Source organism: Blastomyces gilchristii (genome assembly GCF_000003855.2).
Source record: "Blastomyces gilchristii SLH14081 genomic scaffold supercont1.20, whole genome shotgun sequence".
Taxonomy (NCBI): domain Eukaryota; kingdom Fungi; phylum Ascomycota; class Eurotiomycetes; order Onygenales; family Ajellomycetaceae; genus Blastomyces; species Blastomyces gilchristii.
In genome coordinates, this window is record NW_003101663.1 from 559,013 (window position 1) to 578,903 (window position 19,891).

At 46.0% G+C, this 19,891-nt stretch overlaps 6 protein-coding genes across 8 annotated transcripts; 1 reads left to right on the forward strand and 5 right to left on the reverse strand.

The window, feature by feature from the left end:
* Positions 1-122: 122 nt before the first annotated feature.
* BDBG_07769 (uncharacterized protein) lies at positions 123-3,355 on the reverse strand. Its single transcript, XM_002621884.2, has 2 exons — positions 1,907-3,355; positions 123-1,828 (listed from the first exon to the last, which is right to left on the reverse strand). Exons 1-2 carry the CDS (start codon positions 2,054-2,056, stop codon positions 938-940), a joined length of 1,041 nt encoding a protein of 346 aa, XP_002621930.1. The 5' UTR covers positions 2,057-3,355; the 3' UTR covers positions 123-937.
* On the forward strand, positions 2,744-3,257 carry BDBG_07770 (uncharacterized protein; the record flags this gene model as incomplete). Its single annotated transcript, XM_002621885.2, has 2 exons — positions 2,744-2,828; positions 2,914-3,257. The coding sequence occupies 2 exons, from the start codon at positions 2,744-2,746 to the stop codon at positions 3,255-3,257; spliced, it is 429 nt and encodes a 142-aa protein (XP_002621931.2).
* A 2,275-nt stretch (positions 3,356-5,630) lies between the features above and the next one.
* On the reverse strand, positions 5,631-9,231 carry BDBG_07771. Of its 2 annotated transcripts, XM_031723245.1 has the most exons (3): positions 8,743-9,231; positions 7,771-8,678; positions 5,631-7,702 (listed from the first exon to the last, which is right to left on the reverse strand). In XM_031723245.1, exons 2-3 carry the CDS (start codon positions 7,970-7,972, stop codon positions 6,276-6,278), a joined length of 1,629 nt encoding a protein of 542 aa, XP_031580371.1. In that variant the 5' UTR covers positions 7,973-8,678; positions 8,743-9,231; the 3' UTR covers positions 5,631-6,275. The 2 variants fall into 2 exon arrangements, with proteins under 2 accessions (XP_031580371.1, XP_002621932.1); XM_002621886.2 differs by having other exon boundaries at positions 7,771-9,163.
* A 965-nt stretch (positions 9,232-10,196) lies between these two features.
* On the reverse strand, positions 10,197-12,994 carry BDBG_07772 (transcription initiation factor TFIID/TFIIF subunit). Its single transcript, XM_031723246.1, has 7 exons — positions 12,414-12,994; positions 12,165-12,205; positions 11,621-11,775; positions 11,355-11,500; positions 11,073-11,213; positions 10,850-10,970; positions 10,197-10,759 (listed from the first exon to the last, which is right to left on the reverse strand). Exons 1-7 carry the CDS (start codon positions 12,420-12,422, stop codon positions 10,671-10,673), a joined length of 702 nt encoding a protein of 233 aa, XP_031580372.1. The 5' UTR covers positions 12,423-12,994; the 3' UTR covers positions 10,197-10,670.
* A 317-nt stretch (positions 12,995-13,311) lies between these two features.
* Positions 13,312-15,570, reverse strand: BDBG_07774 (ran-specific GTPase-activating protein 1). The gene is made up of 4 exons (XM_002621889.2): positions 14,983-15,570; positions 14,322-14,574; positions 14,027-14,155; positions 13,312-13,943 (listed from the first exon to the last, which is right to left on the reverse strand). Exons 1-4 carry the CDS (start codon positions 15,316-15,318, stop codon positions 13,861-13,863), a joined length of 801 nt encoding a protein of 266 aa, XP_002621935.1. The 5' UTR covers positions 15,319-15,570; the 3' UTR covers positions 13,312-13,860.
* A 433-nt stretch (positions 15,571-16,003) lies between these two features.
* Positions 16,004-19,582, reverse strand: BDBG_07775. 2 transcript variants are annotated; one of them, XM_031723248.1, is made up of 2 exons: positions 16,201-19,582; positions 16,004-16,138 (listed from the first exon to the last, which is right to left on the reverse strand). In XM_031723248.1, exon 1 carries the CDS (start codon positions 19,374-19,376, stop codon positions 16,656-16,658), a length of 2,721 nt encoding a protein of 906 aa, XP_031580374.1. In that variant the 5' UTR covers positions 19,377-19,582; the 3' UTR covers positions 16,004-16,138; positions 16,201-16,655. The 2 variants fall into 2 exon arrangements, with proteins under 2 accessions (XP_031580374.1, XP_031580373.1); XM_031723247.1 differs by having other exon boundaries at positions 16,004-19,582.
* Positions 19,583-19,891: the final 309 nt, after the last annotated feature.

The window sequence follows — 19,891 nt, forward strand, 5'->3', positions numbered from 1 at the left end:
GTGACCTATTTAAGTAGGAAGGACATGCTTTCCCGCTTTAGGAAATGCCTTCTGATACGGTCAAGCACCAAATCTTTAACTAGCCACAAGCCATTGAGTGGAATTGATTCTTGAATTACTGTGCGTAACTGAGTGATTTGCTGATTTTAATATTTTGGAAATAACAAGGAAATGCCAATAATGACCAGAAACGCGGCGGTAGCAGTATATATATCCTATTATGTAAATGACTTGTGTATAGCTGCTATCTTTAAATCACAGGATTGCACCGTAATGATCTTTAAATCATAACAAGGCTACTAATTGTAATAATGAAATTCCCCAGGAACCGACCAGTAGAAACCCTCTACCAAAATCCTATCACCAACCCAGTCCCAGCCCCCAACCCAAATCCCCAGAAAATAAGAAAGGATATCAAAGAAGTAGAATGAAGGGGAGATTACAGAAGATAAAAGCACTAAAGGTAAAAAGGTGTCCGTAAATGTGGCATAAGAAGAAGAAGAAGACTCGAGAGTGGTATAAAGGAGGAATGGAGAATGAAGTAATAGAGTGGAAAAAAAAAGAGGGGAACGAAGACCAAAGAATATCCTCCAGCCAATAGCCCTGTTACACAAGCGCGTATCGTATCATAGTGCCAAAGGTCAAACATAAGTGCAAAATATAGTAAATGATGAAAATTCATCTCGCTGTTTCCTGTCGTTATCAATGTGTCTGTTTTTTCGTATCATTTGCCCATGAGCCCTGAATCATAACCACATGCCAGCCCGTTATCCCCCCGATCAATAGTCCTCGCGATCAGACACCGAAAAGGGCCCGCAAAAGGTGATGTGGTATTAAGACCTCATGGCACCCCCGTTATGCTAGCGGTTGTGGAACGGAACAACCTCCAACGCCACTAAAACACCGCAAATACGGTATACCGGAAAATTTCTCACACTTAGAAAACGTTAGAATTAAAGCGCTGCATCCTCAGTGTTGGGGCATATCGCATATCAACGACGCTCCCTAATCGTCGGCTACTGCCTACGAGCACTGGGTATTCGTATTGTGGGCAGTATGCATAGCTGTATGACGGTTGGATTGTCACGGTATCGTATGGCGATGGCGCGGGTCTTGGTCTTTCAACTGTGACGGGTGTTATAGTTTTATATGGCGTATACTGACTACGCGGCTCAATTAGTACTGCTGTAGCTGTCGCTTGCTGCACGTAGTAATCCGGGTAGGTTTCGGCGTAGAGCGTGGCTGGGGTTGTTTGGGTTCGGGTTGGGGTATGCGGGCTACGCGGGCTACGCGGGCTGCGTTGGTGGACTTCTTCATACTCTGGTTGTTCATCGCGTCGGTGTGATTTAGGTGTTATGACGGGAACTTCGTCATTAGCGGCCCATCGGGGTCTGATAGTTTTGTAACTATACGACGGGGCCGATTGTGAGTATGTGTGTCGCTTCGGTGATGGGTCGCGTTTCTGCGATGGCAAATCTGATTTCCATGGGCGGTGACACTTGTAAGAATGTCGTAGTTGGGGGGATGGTGAGCGTGTTTTGGTTCTTTGAGGGGGTGAGTGCGATCTGCGCGCTTTAGTTCGCATGCGTGGTTCTGGGGAGTGAACCCGGAACGTTGGCGTTGCAGGACTTGTTCTTCGTGCTGAAAAATGCTTCTCTGGTGCGGGCGCTGGTCGTGAGTAGGGTGGGTTGCTTGGGGCTTTCTTTTCCTTTCGTCCCCGAGTTTCCCCCCGCGCATACAGGTCCCACTGCTCCCGAATGTCGTCATACATTAAGTCGAAAACTCTTCGTTTTTCGTCATCTTGGAGCGTTTCGAATGCCTCTTGCACCTGGAAAGGGGCCAAGTTAATCAAGTATTCTCTGATATATTGTATGATCATAGATACAAGGGATATGAATGAACAAACCTTGCAGAATTCATCCGCTGATATCCCTGGGTTCTTGTCCGGGTGGGTCGTCAGTAATTTTTTTCGGTACGCTTTTTTGATCTCTGCCGCCGTCGCGGATTGTGTGAGACCAAGGACCTGATAGTGATCAATCTCAGTTGGGGCCTCCATCGTCTGGGAACAATTTTGGATTCAGTTCCTAAGTTTACGAAATGGTAAGCTCAGGAACGGGATGGGGACATTAAAAGGTTTGACCCAGAGTCGGGAAGACGGGCAAGGCGGAGGCCAATCGCGTCTGAACACGACGGGACTGACAAATGACAGGCGGAGTTTCGGTTGGGAGGGTAGCTTATTTATACCCAACTTGACCCTATTCTGCGCCTCACTCCCTCCAACCTTGGATGGTAAAGAACTGCCTTTTTAACTTTCAGGGAGTTGAAATGATGGAGTTAAAGTGCAGCTTCCCACCAATAGCTTTCCTTCTACAACCTGTATTTCGCTGCCCTCAACCCCTTGATTAAAACATACCTAGAAGTTGGGCAAAATTGGTGTTAGAACTCAGATGTTGTGGGATGGAAATCGCTGGTTTCCGGTTCAGAATTCGGAGCAGTTGATACCAAACCGACTAGGCGGTTCAACTTGATTGGTAATTAGGCTCGAAAAGACAAATCGTCAGGGACAAGCCAGCTTTGCAATTTGTTTTGGAAAGTTCTCAGTCGTCAGTTTTCCCCGCGATGAGTTGTTCATAAGCGATTGATAGGCAGTGGCGGCCAGCGTCTGGCTTGGAATGTGAAATGGCTTTATGAACAGCCAGGTTGGAATGCAAATATACGTCATAATGTTCCAAAAAAGCCCGAAATGCCGAGAACAATTCGATATGGCACTGAGAATTCAAAGGAGACGGTTGGAGAAACGGCGATTGATACTCCTCCTTGTGGTCTTGGTCAGAGTGACCTGAATATTCCAACCGCAAGACGTGGTTATTTGTTTCTGATCATCCCTGGGCGCGAACAATCACTGGTTGATAGGAAACGGTTGGCGTGTTTTGCAAGCGCCAATGAAATCGACACGAAACATGGTCACACCCACCGTATCAACATTACCCTTTGGCATCTACGTCGCGCCCTGGGGGCTTTCAACCTTGAAGAAACCGGTCAAAACTCGAGATATTTTTTTGGCGATGGGAACTGAAAGCCCCAAACCAGCCATTCAGGAGCGGACTTCATGCTACTTTGCAGCGAACGAGCACCTTGGCTCATTGACTCGTGAGGCGACCCGACGGATGACGCCAGGGGAGTTTCCATTAATAATTGGCTTTTTGGATGCAGAAGCATGCATCCTAGTCGAGCCGTCGGGCACAAACGGTGCCTAACAAGCAGCATACCAGAGACTTCGCAAAAACTAGTTATTTGCTGGCAGGCGGTTGTTGGACGAAGCGACAAGCTCTTTGGGAGTTGTCGTCCGTTTCTTATCTCAGCGGGCTCAGACCTCTGGCTCGGTTTGAACAGGTTGCAGACTAATCCGGCATGACACTAACCTACTTTTGATACAAGTCATGTGCTCAGAGCAATCCTCGCCAGAGGGTCTGAGAAGAAACAGTTCCATCTTCAATGGAGATTTCCAAGATTTACAAGGATTTTTCAGATTCTTCAACTTTGACTTTCTATTACTATATATCCATATATCTTTGAGATTTGAAAATCACCTTAGCTTATAGCTAAAGAGAAGAAGAATAGAAATATTTCTTTAATATTTCAAAAAAATCTATATTTAAGATAGATGTATACTCTTGAAAATGATCATATTTTTTGATCTCAGAATTTCTAAGAGCTTTTTTTTGTATGAGAAATTGGATCAAAATTCCTGTGTTCAAAAACACACTGATCAACTTTGAGATGATACTTCTATTCTAAGAACTTGAGATATGAATATAAAAATCAGATACATCGCGAGAATATTGTTATTCTAAGGTTTCAAGATGATACAGAAATGATGAATCTATGAAGTTGAGTTGGAATTCTCTTTCATACTCAGAGTACTGAGCAAATCCTTCCCATGTTACTAATAATCAGGAACTGTTTCTTCTCAGATGCTTCACAAGATATCATCACTCACATGACCTGATTTTACTATTTGGGTTAGCTTATTGCTTATTTGAGATTAGCTCATGACATAATCATCAATCCAGTGTTAAAACAGCAATAAATATCTGGAGAAGCGTCTGAGCTTGCTGAGATAATCCGTTTCGTCCTTTTTCCCATGTGATCAGGTGACGAGGTTTGCCCTAAGTCATGCCTTCGATCCTGCCCTTCTTCATAGGGTCATTCGACTTCAAAGCGATGCCGGTAACTAACCTACCTAATGGATTGCTGCTTTGCCAATTATTTCAGCTGCACCTGTCTCGACACCTTTGGATCCCAGTGAGATTAGTTTCCTGAGACAAGCCATTACGAAACCTTTCTCTGACACCTTGCTACATGTTGGGACGTAAGCTGGAACCCCGATTTCGGATGGGTTCTAATAATCAGTCCCCGGGTGCGGGTGATTCCAACCTTTATTTCTCTTTTAATTACTTCGGCTTCCTTTCTTCAGTTGGAATGTGAGGCAAAACCTCGCCGCAAGCTAAACCTACCTATTGTCTTGAGCGGACGCACACAGCCTCGCTGAACAGGCCGTGTTAGCACATTTGCTTGGAGGCGCGGAAGTGGTCTGATAGATCGTTTCCCCAAGCCCCGCCTCAGCTTTTTGAATCATCATTGCGCACCAAGTGCCACACTGGAAGCAGAGAGAATGCGCCAATGGGAAAATACGGCAGTCTATAGTGACAAATGTGACAAATGAGTATTTTATACTAGTGTTATAAATGAGCACACATTGATGATACTGATTGTATTAGCAATCAAGATCTTCTCATTGAAGATTGTATGAAATAATGCTCATATCAGTGGAGGGCTCTCAACCTGGAACAGTCTCTATATGCTCAGGCCAGTCTTCAGAGGAATCTATATTCAGAGGTCTCTATGCTCAGAGGTCTCTATACCCGGGGCCACTCTATACTCAGGGGCTCTATGCATAGAGGCACTCTATATCTATATACCTGGGGGCCTTCATACTCAGGGCGGAAGGGGCCTCCATACACCTTGTTGATCTGTGAGGTGGAGCTCATAGTCTTAAAGCCAAGACTGACTAAACCATATGTAATAATATATTAACTATATTAGGACTAGTGTAACTAATCGGTGCATGGCTATAAAATCAACATTCATTTGTTACATTTGTCACTATAGACTCTGTAGGTAAGCTAGCGTCTAATTACCGGTGGTAGATTCGCGGCGACAGCGGTGCATCAGAGGGTCAACAGGAAAGTTCTATACGCTAGCTACCTCATCAACCGAAGACTGCCTGCTATTCAAGAACATATCATGTTCGGTTATTCTGAATTTGCTTTCCCGTTTTGCCGTGCTCTGGAATGGATGTAACCACAGACACAGGAAGTGTGCTTCCATGTGCGTCGCAGCCAGGTGGGTGGCCTGGAGATTGCCCCAGATTATAAATATATACGTGTATTTCCACACTCAATATATTCGATCCGAGGATGGAGCATTTCCCTCTTTTCGAGAGACAAAAAAAGTTGGTATCCACAACTGGCGAATATTGATGAACCGGTGTCATACTAACCTAACTATTGAAAACTTTCTTGTAGGCAGCCGTCTACGGTTATTATCCAATATTTTATCACACATGATATGAATAGACTTAAGGTTATCCCATTAAAGTATTACATATTTAAATCACATGCTGAGCGAGTTTTGTTAAAATGCAGACAAGAAATTCCCATCCTTCTTAGGAGCCATTGAAGCTACCCGAGCAAAACCAGGGAAATCACAAGGAGTTCATTAACAACTGGCCTTTGTGGCAGGGATTTATTGGACGAATCTGGCAATATTGTGGCAACCTCCAGGGAAACAAGAAAGATATGAAATGGAAACAATAAAGACAACAGGGCTTTTCAGTGACAAATTATACGTCCAGCAGTTTACTATATCGTGTTTTGGGCCGTGACAAAAAGATCAACCGGAAACACCAGTGAACAGGAAAAAGACAGAATGAGATATGCATATGTAGGGTATATTCGAGAGCTCATTCAAAAGCGCAACGACAACAGAAAAACAAAATGATATCTGAAAAGAAAAATAAAAGAAAAAATTACTATAAGAAAGTGAGTGCGCGTGTTAAGAAAATCGTCATCGTAAACCGAAATCGAGGTCATGGTATGAAATATAATGGAATAAACAGAAAACCGAATCCCAAGGACCCATGCATAAAGCGCCAAAACCAAATTAAATATCGATACATCGAGCCGTATGGCTGCGGTTATTTGGTTGTTAAATCAACAAGCAGCCCTGACAATCGTTGGATTTGACCGCCGCCTGGCCAACGGGGACGAAGCGTTCGAATACTCCGGGGGAGCCATGCTCAGGGTAGATTCTGTTGATAACACTGTATCGCTTCGTCCCCTGCCGGGCCCTGTCGAGAGCGCCGATGAGCGCTCAGCGAAATGTACCTGTGGGGGCGCGATGCTGCGCGGTGTGAAGAATTCGTCACCGGTGTTTCTGTTTCTGCTCCTCTCCGGCGTCCCACGCGCTGCAGAAGCTTCTGCAAGGCTCTCTGTGGTGGATATCTGAACGGGTACACGGACAGCCAGTGTGGGGACGGTTAGACTGGCGCTGGGTGTGTTGTAGGAAAGAGAGATTTCGAGCGCGTAGGTGCGCGATGAGAGGCAGGAGTGGAATGTGGGGACATATGCACGTGTGGGTGGCAGGCTGATCGGTACCAGGATGGCCGCAGTGTAGTAGGTCTCCCCTGCGTATTCAGCGCTGGGGCCTACGAGGGACTCGACTGAATTTGTTGATTGGAAGGAGTCCCGGCGGTGAAGGGAGGATGCCGCAGAGGGACAGGGGGAGGTGCCGGTGTGCTTCTTCCATTTTGCGGATGCGACGCAGCGAGATGCGAGAGAAACGGTATCGGTATAGACGCCTCGGTTTAGGGCCCACATTAATGATGTATTCTTGGTAGGAATGTCGGCCCATGGTTCGGCCGAAAAGAAGGTGTTTACCTTCAGCCTAGTCCAGACCCTGCTCAGGCGGGGAGGTTGTTGGTTCTCGTCTGTAGGGTCGAATCGAAGATGCAAGGTCACCATGGTGCTGGGAGTACTCTCTGCTGATTGAGTTGCAGCTGATGCTGGGACGGGGATTGCTTTTGGTTGGCCTGCGGCCATAACGATTCGGCCGATTTTGCCCCTTAGGGCGCCTCTTTTAACGTCCTTTTCTTTGCGCATTCGGTACTCCTCGCTGTCGTCCAGAACGCTCAACGGGGGAGCCTGATCCACTGCCGGAATGACACGAACTTTCTGTCTGGTGTCCACAAGCACTTTGAGGGAAGCATCCACCGGGCTGGCTTTGAAAACTTGGGCCCTAACCGCGTACTGAATCTGCGTCATCTGGGGAGTCATATCATCGAGAAGCGTGCCCCCGTTCCCCGATATCGTTGGATCACTTAGCGACGGTGGCAAGAGGATGTGCTCCGCGTGGACTTGAGGATGATTGCATTTATGATTGCATGAATTGGGGAGCAAATGCTTAGGGACAACGAAGGTAAAGGGGAATGTATATGTTTGGCCTGCACTGATAATCCCAGCCTGGGGATATTGTTGCTCATCGATCGGCTGCACAAGGCGCAAAAACGTGTGAAATGCGGAATATCGACCAATGGCAGGACCTGACATTCCAGGTGATTCTATGACGGTTCTAGATGTGCCTGTTGAATCGCACTTAGCAATGACCCTAAGTAGACGATTGTATGACAAGGAGAAGGTTAGGTCCTACCTTCAAAAGAAATAGAGAGATTTGTAAAGCAGACATCATAATCAGATGTGACGCTAACTTCTCCTTCGATTTTATCAAGAGTTGTATATGAGTTGATTGGGGATCCCTGCTGATTCTTGAGAGAAATTATCACCGAAGGCTTCGAGCGTAGAGAGAGGGTATCGAAATCATTTGAGCTACGGGCTGTAACTGAGGTAGCCATTGTGCTGTCTATATTTCCGTATCTAAATCCTATATCGGGCGGGTATATAAATCCCTTGAGAACGAACCAAGGGGGAAATAGGACAAGTGGGATCAGTGATGATAAACGCGTCGCCCAACAGCAGCAAGCACAGATTGAGGAACTATAAGGAGTAAAGAAGTATGATGGTAAAACTGTTTTTTTAAAGTTGACTATGAAATAATTATTTGGTACTATATGAACATGTCTTTGGGGAGGCGAGCTCTCATCTTTATAGATCCGAACTTAGTATAGAGTCACAAGAACAACACTTCTTCTCTCAATGGCATCCATGAATTACAAAAAATTTCCCGCTCGCTAATCTGCGATCCAGGTCTCCACAAAATGACACCACAGGGCGTGGGCCAGGGACAAACTATGGGGAAGGGGCTCAGACCCCCCGCTAGTTGTCAGCGAAACATTCTGTATATTATTGGCTGTCGGAGTTGAACCTGATTCTACTTTGTACAGCTGCTTTGACCCGAATGGTTTCCTGTGGCGGCAAAAACAATAAAGAGCTATTGCATAGCTGGATAAATACATGCATCCATTTTCTCTTGTCTTCTCATTTTTGTTGAAACCTCTCATTTCTACGGGCTGCATATCATATTGACATAAACGAGAAGCAGTCCATCAGACCATAAATGACCTCATCGCTCAACCGCTCATCATTATTATTAATCGCAATCTGTGAACGAAGCCGTGTTAGAGCACGGTCTTTTAAGAACGCTCGACAAAAGGGTGAGCCTAACCCGTATACAGACACCGCGTCGTCTCACAAGGGCGTGCCAACCAAGATTGTGCTCAACCCCGCCGATTTCGCAATTGGACGTGGAGCTTCGTGTTGCCGCCACCTACAAGCTTAGGACGATCTCCATGCTGAATAATTATTGAACTGCTGAAGCCTTCCTCCGTTTACGGACGGGTCGATCCGTACATGCTTCTGGGTTCCTTAAAGACAGGCAAGTTTGATTGGTTCTCGAAGTTCACCTCTTCGTATCATCCAAAACCGGCCAATCACTGTCAACTGGACCACCCGCCGAGCTTGGAGTCTGCCGTCTTAGCGGGAGCTGGGGATTGAATTAGTCATTCATGTTGATTAATCAATCTTCATGGATTCCTTGTCCTGTGAGATGACGTCAATAAATTATGATTGAACAAGCGCAATAGAAGTCATTACTTTCATAAGTTGGAAATAAAGATGTTAGCCTGGATAATTAACTAACTAGTTAACTAGTTAACTTAGTTAAGTTATTTTTGATGCTTATCTCAGCAGCTGGCCCGTGAGGCTCTTTTAAGCTTGTTTCTCCGTTGGGAGGGAGCTTAAATTCACCACCGCTCCTCGTTCGAAGTTCGTTCATGTGTTCTTGCCCACTTCCACCGCAATAAGAACACTTGGCCAGACGTTTCTGGTTATCGCGACACGTTTCCCTCTCATCTTGAACTGCGTGGGCTTCTTTTCGAGGCCATGGGACGCCCTGCCTAGAACAACACGCCCTTCTTGATATGACAAGGAACTGCGCTAATCCAATAGCGTGAGGACCCACTGCGAGCAAGCAACTCGGTGGTGGGACATTTTTTTCGAGGCCAGCTTAGTCGCCATGCTTAAATTTTCCTCGGGCCGAGAGCTTCATTAATTTTTTTTTGTCTCGAAATCGTCTTTCTTGCTTTAGCAAAGGGGTTTGATAAAACTCCAAATAATCGGCGAAGTGGGTTGGGGTAGGAGATATGCTTTGCTTAGCTACGTTACTGATTGGGCTGGAGCAGTGGCATCCTCCTTTCCGTTTTTTTTTTTTCCCTCCCAGGCCATGCGGTTTAGATTATTTCGTAGTAGATGTAGGTTAATCAACAAAAGTTAACATGTGTGCATGCATATTCTGAAAGAAGTTCCGAAGTAGGAGATAGACATCATCCAGGATCACTGATGCGTTTAAGCTTAAATGAGTGGGGCAGGGAGAAATCTTAACCTCCAGCTCCGTGTAACCCGACTTTCATATTATTATTATTACACGCAGCCCGCGAAAAGTAGAAACAGAGTGAATAGAATTTCATTCCTGATTCAATTGAATGTGAACCCTACACAGACCAGGGAAGAAATAATGAACATAGTCAATTCCAATTCCAAAGAGTATAGAGTACTAAACTTTGCTACATAAGGCGGCGGGCGGAAAGGGGACAAATGTATGTATGTCCTATGATTGAAAAAAAAAAAAAAAAAAAAAAAGGGGGGTGGGGGGGGACATGGAAAACGTGGCAGTACAGGATATGGGAAAAGGACGGCATGTTAACTGGAGGAGAAACGAATTCAAGAGTGGTTTTCTCATCATTCCAGAAAACACCGGGGGAGCAAAATCGAAAAGTGAAAAATACAAAGTTGATGGTTGAAGTGTAAAAGACGGCAGGAGACAACTGGCGTAAGAGAGAAAATGAAAAAAAGGTTAGGGGGACAAAACAAGATTTTAGCATAATTTACATCTTAGAAACGGATATAATGAGATAGAGTTGGAAAATGCTCTTGAGACCAAATGAATCCATGCATGAATTTGATTTCATTAGTTATCCATTGAGAAAAAGAAAAAATCAGAGAAGAAAGGACAGGTCAAAGAAAAGGAAAGGGAAAAAGGCATTAGTTTAATCAGAAACAGAATCAGAGGGATGTGTCTTTTTTTCTGCCACGTGCTCATACAACTCCCTTTTCCTGTGTGAAGTCCCACAGCATCTTGATAAGGGAGTCGGGAAGGGTGTAGAGATCAACATGGAATTCGCCCTCTGTATTCAAGAGATGTCAGTATCGTGTGTATGTGTGCGCGTGAGACAAAAAGCGTAGGGGTAGATGTAAATAAAGGAAAAGGAACGCACGCTCAATATCATTTTTGGTATACGAGTCGGCGGATTTGTTATCATGGACCATCTGCACAACTTGGAGGAGGTCATCTTCACCAAGCTTCTGCAGGCCGTCTGCCAGTTTATCCATGTCGACCTGATAAATGACAGTCAGGATATTGTAAGAAAAAGGCGGATGCCGGAACATATTCATTGTTTTGAGAGGGTGGAGTGGAAACTGGAGGTACTATAAACATACATTCTTATCTATCCGCTTCTTTTTCTTCGAGCCCTCATCCTGCGTACCTCCACGCTTCGATTTGACGCCATTCTCATCGCCAGGCACAGGGCCATATTCTCGGAGAATGTTTAGAAGAGCTGGTTTGGGGTTTTTGAAGGTCTATGGCCATATTATTAGATGGATGAAAACATCATTAGTCTACCCAAATGCACAGAAGAAGTCAAATGAAACAAACCCATCAAACACAGTGAGGGAAGGTGAGATGCGGGTTGGTGCTTGGGAGTTCAGGTATAGACTCACAAGAACATGCTTTGACTCATATTTGTTCTGCTGGAAATGTAGGTCATGGTTGACAATATGTTCTTTGTCCAGAACTGTGAAACCAATCTGCATATCAAATTCACCCCAGCCTTCCTCCTCAATTTTGAAGGGTGCAGATTTGAAAGCTGTATTTTATCCATTCGAAGTTTTTTGGAATATTGTCAGCACAAATAAAAGCTGTACACACCTGCATGCAATGCATGTGCAAGATAGCGGTAAGCAGAATCAAGCCCATCAACACGTACTCTGTATCGCCCTATTCCCAAAACTCGGATGCAGCGTATAGGTGACCTTGTCAAACATCGTCGCGGGGACCTCCTCGCCATGCTCGTTCAGCAAGTAAACCTCAATCGACCATTTCCGCAGCGGCAATTCCACCTCCGACGCCGTCTCTCCTTCTCTATATGCGCAGAGAACCCGTGTAAGCATTCGCCAATTAACTATCATCCATATATATTATCCCGTGCTGTGTACAGCAGACCCTCCCACTCGCCTCCAGAAGCTCCGCGTGTATACAGTTTGCAGATAATGTTTTGCAGCGACGTGGTGTTGGACTGGATCCAACCTGACTATTCTAGCTGGAGGAAAGGAGGACTGCCATGTTCTCCTAGCCCGCGTCACGGAGCCACTCGCAAAAAAAAGCCAATACACTCGCGAGGAGCCAGAGGGGGTGCATAGCATCTAGGGCTACGCGAACAGCAATGTCGGTTGGAGAGGGGAACAGCATACTGAGGGAGAAAGGGGGGAGGAGTGTTGGAGGGGCAGAAAAGAGCGGGGGAGGGCACGAACTTGAGATTCTGCTCCGTGACGAGCTTGACTGTGCGTTTCACCTACGGATATTCGATATCCACCGAAGAAGAGAGAATAGATTAGCTGATGAGTTCTGTAAGGGGACCGCCGCCCGAGGGGGGGGGCGGGGGGCCAAGCAGAGGAGAGCGCCATCCGTCGTCGGCTTTCGCAGTTCGCGCCATTCCGCACGTCTACGCGCGCCTTCTGAGAGAGATGGGGGAGATTGGGAATAGAAAAGAGCTCACTCACGTCGGGCATGTTGGTCTGCTTAATCCTCCGTTTTCCTTTCCTGCTTTGTTGTTCGCCCTCTTTGGTTCGGCCGTGTTAGGAAGATTTTGTGTGTGTAGTGTTTTCGTTGTTACTGGTCGTCAAAGGGCGGTGGTTGTGGTTGGGTGGAGAGCTAAGCTTTTCGGGCTAAAAAATGGTTAAAGCTCCTGAGAAAGATGATGATATATTTACCCAACAGTGGCGGAGGAAACACAAGGTGCGGTGTTTCTGGGTTATTTTGAGTTTTCAAAGAGAAAAAATAAATATATTTAAATTGTATTTTGGAAATAATGTTGAGGTTTGTTCATTCGGTTTCCCTTTTTCATTCACGAGTTGGCTTCATGCTGCTTTGTCCCTTTCGTGGTCGCGGTTTGCGCTCCACAGCCAAATAAATGAAAGGCTTGATTTATACAATATAAAATAAGCAGAACAACATCTACTTTGGAAATAGCAAACAGGATTCTGGAAATAGGCTAAATTCTTTTCTCTACGAGATAATAATAAGGAGCATCTTTACTCCAACACAAACCCTTTCAGAGATGACTCGCCCCTCGTTATGAATTTAAAAAAAAAAAAAAAAAAAAAAAAAAAAAACCCCACCGGCCGGGATGGGGCTAAACGGAAGCATGACAGCCTTGATGGCAAATCCTTGGGGACCCCCTTTTTCGGTTTGGGGGGGGGGGGGGGGGGTGGAACGGGGAATTGTGATTGAGATGCTTCGTTCTATGTACCGCAAAAATATTATTGTTCTGAACTTCTTTTCGTGCTTTCTTTTTTCTGTGTTGTCCTTTGTCCCCTCTTCCCTTCTTAAATCCCTCCTCCCATGCCGTAGTTGAGGTGAGAAAGAAGAAGCCTTGACTTTGAACCATATTTCATTTCGCCGGATGTTCCCAACTTCTATAAGTCATGAGCGTTTCAAATTTATCTCGTTTTGTATTGGCTTTTTTCGTTTCATTCTTTTTCTTTTTCTTTTTCTTTTTTTTCTTTTTCTTTTTTTTCTTTTTTTCTTTTTTTTTTTCTTTTTTTTTTTCGGCTTTTTTCTTTTTTTTTTGGGGGGGAGGGGGAGGAATATAAAAGATACTTCATCTACACCGTTGCTTCATAAGACAAACACACACCATCATCGAATGGGAAGCGGGGGAAAAGCAGTCTCGTTGACCAAAAAGGCGGAGGGGTATTGGGGCTTTTGCAAGGGGTTATAAAGGCGGGAAATGGGATTTTTCGGGGAGTCCACAAGGAGAGGGAATGGTGATGGTGATATCATGGTGATGTGGGGAGTGGGGTTTCGAATCCATACGGGGAATAGCACGTGCTGTGAAACCACTCGTCTTTCTCTCAGTGACGTGTAAATTGTTCTCGAAGATGATGATATTTATGATGATGATCAGGGTAAGAGCGTCGATATAGTCCCAGGTCGGGCTATTGAATTTTACTCGCTAGCAGCAGCAGCGGCGAAAAGCTTCTCATTCTCCTCTTGGGCCTTCTCGAAGGCCTCCTTGAAGAGGTTCGCATCTGCAGAAAATGGCGCGAGTTAGTAACTACATATATACATAGGAGGGATAGAGAGGAGGCAAGGGCTGGCGGTTAGGACTCACTTTCGCTATTAGCAAAGCGGATAGCCAATGTCTGTGCTTCGGGTTCACCCTCACTAACGTCCGCAGCGGCATTCCACACCCAGCTCCTGTCGCTACCGACATTGGGAGCCAGCTTCATATCAGGCACAACTAAAAAGAAAAATTTCACATCAGTGGAACCATTCCTACCCTCAACATCACGGAACACATCATCCAAAAAGCAAGCGTCTTCCTTTTTTTCTTTCTGTCAAAAAAAAAAAAAAAAAAAAAAAAAAAAAAAAAAAAAAAAAAAAGGTAGCGGGGCCCAAACACATACTGTAATGATTCGCGCAAACTTTCAGAGTCTTATCTCTCCGCATAACCAGACGTGTCTTGTGGTTCTCCTTGTGCTTAAGAAGTCTGACATCGCCGGTTCCACGCTCTTTCCATTCTCGCGAGTCACGGTCGAATTTGAAAAGCTTCGCACGCATCTTAAAGGTCTGTTCCTCCAGCTCCTCGTTTGTCTTGATATCGACCTTCTCGGTAAGGTGCACGACAGGCTCGAAGTGGACGTCCACTTCTTCCTCATCCTACATCATAATCAGCCAAAATGAAAGGCGTCATGTCAGTTACAGAAACAACACATTTGTTCAGAAAAGTGTAAGAGAGGTTTTCCGACAGTATAAGAGTGGCGGGAAAAATAGAGAAAAAGAGACTCGGGAAAAACGCAGTGTCCATCTCAAAACAACGAGTTTTTGAGAGCAAAAAAAAAAAAAAAAAAAAAGAAGAGGGGTAATTTCACAACATATCAAAGGAGTGAGAAATATCCATAGACAAAAAATGAAAAAAAAGTCCCTCACAAATCTAGCAAACCAGTGCGAAAAAGAAGATAAAAAGTAGGGCAAAAAAAGACAAAAACATAACAGCACCAGAAAAAAAAAACACCAAAAAGAGAGAAGAAAATAGACCAAATAAAAACTTCACTCCCCAAAACTCACCGCAACATCCCCCTCCTTCTTCTTCGAAGACCCAGACGGCTCATCCTCACCCTCCTCGTCCTCCTCCCGTCTCTTCTCCCTCTTCGGGCCCCCGCCAAACATCGAAAACACACTATCAGACGTGGTGGTGGGGGGCTTGACGTCTGCCACCGCCTCGTCCTTCTTTACGTCCCCATCATCACCGGCAGGAGCGTCAGCGGCCTGTTCTGTGTCTGCCTTGAGTTCTTCGGTTTTCTGATCCGTCTCGGGAGCGGCGGCGGCAGCGGCCTCGTCGGTGGTTGTGGCGGTGGTGGTGGGGGTGGGGTCTTCGGGCTTTTGGTTGGTGAGGTCAGTCATGGTTGCGGTGCGCGGTGGTGGTAGTGGTATTTATATTTTCAAGGACGTTTGTTGGGTTGATGGAGTGGTGGTGGTGGTGGTGGTGGTGGTGGGAGGAAAGGATGCAGTTGAAGGTTGAAGTTGTAGTAGTAGAGTAACTAACTAGTTAGTTGTAAAAGGTCGAGGTGAGGGAGTTTCCAGGCAGAGAGTGAGGGGTGAAGAGGGTCTGCGGGGCGCTGTGGTTGGCTGGTTGGGGGGCTGGGACGATCAGAGGTTATTACTTACTTTTATTACTTATTTATTATTTATTATAATTTATTTATTAATTATTATTTATTAGCCAGGTCTGCACTAGCATCAGTTTTATTTTGGGATCTTTTCTGTCCTTCCGCCTTCATCCTTTGTTTCTCGGTGTGGTGTGGAGGGGTAACTTAAAGTGTGGCTTGAGCCGTGTTATCTCTATATATTTCAGACAACCCCACCACCGTTACGGGCTGAATACTAATATTTTATCGAGAACAATTCCACATATTCAAATAGGTTAAATACAATTAACTACATACAAAAAGAAAGCCGTGCCAAACAAATGAAATGTTTTGAATGAGTGAGATAGCTAGTTACTGTACTACACATGGAGTAGATTTTTATATTTTTATGTACTCAACACTATCAAATCAATATGTAAAAAAAAAAAAAAAAAAAAAAAAAAAAAAAAAAAAAGCAAGAAGAAAAGGAGAAGAAAATAGCTCCCCTCCCAAACCCTGCGCCACATCGTCAACATCGTCATATTCATCGACCGTCATACTGTTCGTTTGTCCTTCCCACGCCATCTCCCAGCCAGCTGAATGCGGGTGTCAATGATTGAAAAGAAAGAAGAAAAAAGAGGTACCAGGGAATACAAACCACTGCCAACGCCGTCCGTTAAAATGACCATTGAACCTTGCCCTATTCTCTCACTCAGGGACCCAAAGCTTGGACACAGGGACTCAGATATTGCTTCCTACCTCCATCCTCCGTGAGCCTTCGGAAAAGAAAAGTACAATGCCCATCAACATCCATTTCCCTCGTTGTTATCCCGCAGGCCTGCTTGAATGGGAGTGGGGAATAAGATCAAAAAGCATAAAATATTAAATGGGAGCGAACCGAACCCAACCCAAACTCCAGGCCCCCAATTCCTCCCCAGAAAAACCAACCAGTCCTTATTAAATCTGTGCATAAAAGAAGTCGCTGAAACCTCACCATTTACCTGACAAAAATGACAGAAAGAGAAAAGAGAAAGGAGAAACAGAAGAGACAGATATGGAATGAAAATACCAGCGAATGGAAGAAGTTGAAAGCAGACGAAAAGGGTATTTTTATCACCGGCGCCCACAGCCCCAAGACCCATGTGTACGCCCATGTACATGTAATTTCCCACGTCGAACTTTCTGGCGTCTCCCCGTCTCGCATTTAGGCCAACGTACAGCGTTCGTCAGTTCGTTGTTAGGCCCAGATCGCAGCAGCTGCCATAAATGCGTCGCGTGTTTCTGCGCCGCCGCCATTCCCGGAGACCTTTTCACTCGTTGTGCGTTATCAGTGAGGCGCCGAGCGAAGTTGAAGTCATGCACAGATGCGGGATACTGGAATAGTCTCCTCGCCTCCTTTTCGATCGTATACCGCTTTTCATTCACGAATTGCACGACATCTGTGTTCACAGTGGACAGTTTCTGGCGGAGTAAGGCTGTAGAAGCCATCAACCCATCCTGTGTGAGCCGCGTGACCTCGTCGGAAAGTTGTTTTGACTTGGCTAGTATCACGTTCGTGGCTTCCAGTGCCCTTTGCAACGAGGCCCGACCTACTGATTCCGTTTCCCCTCGTAGAGCATCGCTCCTTTCAAGCAAATCTGCAGACATCCGGTTATATACAACAGTCAGCCCTGCAGAGGCGATGTTGAGATCCCTTTTGAGTTGAGCAGAGAGTTTCTGGGCGGCCTTTTTCCAGTTTGCGATCTTCAGCCAAGGCATTCCAAAATCGACCTCCGTAACCTGTTCGATGATGGGTTTCGATTTCGTGGTGATAGAAATGTTCATAGGTCCATATGCGTCTTCCCTGGGCAGTCGTAGAGTATATACTCCGTCAAACAGGCGGGCCCGGTCAAACGGAATCTGTTGATTGGTCCTGGTTACCGTTACATCAAACTTTGGAGATTTACGCCGTGAGGCTAGGCGTGGTGGAAGTCTTATAATAACATGGCAATCACCAATAACATGCACTTGGAATTTATCCGGTTCACCCCCTTGTTTCTCAGTGCGGCGGGTAAGCTTCGAGATATAGGTATCTACGTCGAACGAATCTTTCCCAGTACAGTCAGGCAAGATCAGGTCGCTTACGGAGAGAGGCATGAGCGATGTGGTTTCCACGGTACTGCCTGTCGTTGTTCTAGGAGGTAGATGAGCTGTTGTCGTGACAGATTCACCGACGAGAGGGGATATAGGTAGGGAGGGAAATCGAGTGGGGAGGTCAACGAAAATAAAGGAGTGCAGAGGGCCACAAATAATCACTAGCATCAGGAGACCAAGAAAAGAGGTGATAGCTGTAAAATACACGCGCGCAAGGTCTTCGGGAGTGTACGGTGTTCCAAATAGAAAGAGTTCAGAGGAGCCATCCGGTAACCACTTGATACACACCAAGCTTTCCCAACCTCGGACGTGAATAGGTGTTGTAGTATCCTTTTCTGGAGTTTCACGCAATTTGGTAATAGCTTTTGAAGAATGATGTCCCGAAAGGGATGCAAGATTCCTATTTAACTGTCCAGGGGCAATACTCTCAAAGGTTTTCAGATCAATTGGAAACCTCCCCAGTACTTGTGATTCGCCTGTGTCTTTTTGGCGGGACTCCAGACAGACATGTAAACTTTGATAGTCCAGCGGAACTATCGGATTCTGCTTAGTCCACATAGGATTCTCGGAGATGACTATGGATGGCACTCCATGCCGCTTCATGAAGGTATGACACAGAGAAAGAGTCTTGCGGTTTATAGGACTGTCATCCTGGGCTATAAAGAAAATAGCCAGGTCTGGGGGATCCCAAGGAGTAGCGGACTGTATTTCGTAGTCCGAGCCAGTCCAGGCTGAACTGCACGGATTTCGATTCTTTAGTGTAATAGTAATAGTGCTTGGTTTGTCGCCCTCCCCCTGTGCCATAGCCGAAACGCATTCGTCGACAATGAGTTGAACATGGATTGGGAGAAGTTCAGCGTAGTTGGGACTAGCACCAGTGCCGAAGGACGCGGGGACGACATGGAAACGAGAGGAGTCTCCTGAGACTACATGATTGAAGTCGTCATCGGAGCCCGCAACGAGTACATCCCCCATTTTATCAAGGATGATATGCTTGAAATCGGGAGCACCGATGTAGAGAGCACGGAATGGCTTGGTAAGGTCAAGGCCGCGCTTAGACATTGCCTGCTGGACAGTGACGGATAGATGGCCATCACCAAGATCGTGGGCCAGAGTAGTACGCAGGAATTCCGGTGTCTCAGCTTCATTGAATACCTTGATGGTATGCTTCAGCTCGATAGTTTCATTTTCAGGCCAGGCGTCTGGCTCAACGAATTTAATAGAGTCTGACCCCAGCTGGTAGGGAGCTTTGATGGTCGCCCCGCTGTTCTCGAGACTTTGTTCTCTCATATGGGAGGGAAAGGGTAGTAGTGGTGTGGGCTCAGAGTAGTAGCTGTGCACGTCGACGCTGTCTGCCTCACTATCGTCATCATCCCTGCCCTCAAGGCTGGTGACATCGTCAGGAACACTGCGACCAACCAGTGAGGCGGTGTCTGTCTGCTCTGAGCGGGAATCGTCCTCGGAATAGATATCAGAGCCGCTGAGAGTAGCCCAGCTCTCGCTGAGGGAGCTGCTGGGCCGCTCACACCTATGATTGTCTGACGTCATTGGTTCAGCGTCAGGCTGCAATGGGAACGCAACGGGAGGGGCACCGGCCACTGGGAGCGTTGGAAACTGGAATAGAGGCAGGCTATTGTTATTACTTCGATGATGATTGCGACGGTTCTGGGGCTTGCTGGGAGACTCATCTGAGCCTGGCATGTTCTTGTGCGTTGTTGTTGTTGTTGTTGTCGTCGAGAGGTGTTGAGGTGGTGGAGGGTTCAAGGTTGTCTTGTCGACAAGGGCAGCGGGGTGGGCCTTTGTATTAGTCAATGCTCGGGCTGCCGCGGGGAATGGGCGAAGGCAGGCGCCCGGAGGCAGGTGGAACAACCTTCGCAGCTAGGTTTGGCGGAGAACCGGCGGTTGGCGGTTGGCGTGGGCGATGTTTGGTCTAGAGCCGCTCAAGCAGGAGAGGGCTTGCCTTTCTGGGATGCCTTTCTGGGATGCTCTATATATTATATGTACATGTACATTACATTATCTATACATTAGTTATCATACAACTGGACGATATCTTTGGTCTTATTTCTGGCATTGCTTGTTATGGCTAATAACTTGCTGTCTGATAGTCAATTTTGGGATAAAAACTGAGAGAAGGCATCAAGGAGCAACCTAAGTATCAATACTTTTCCCCTTGTCCCCTGAAACCTGAAAGCGGATTTCAAGTATCAGGAACA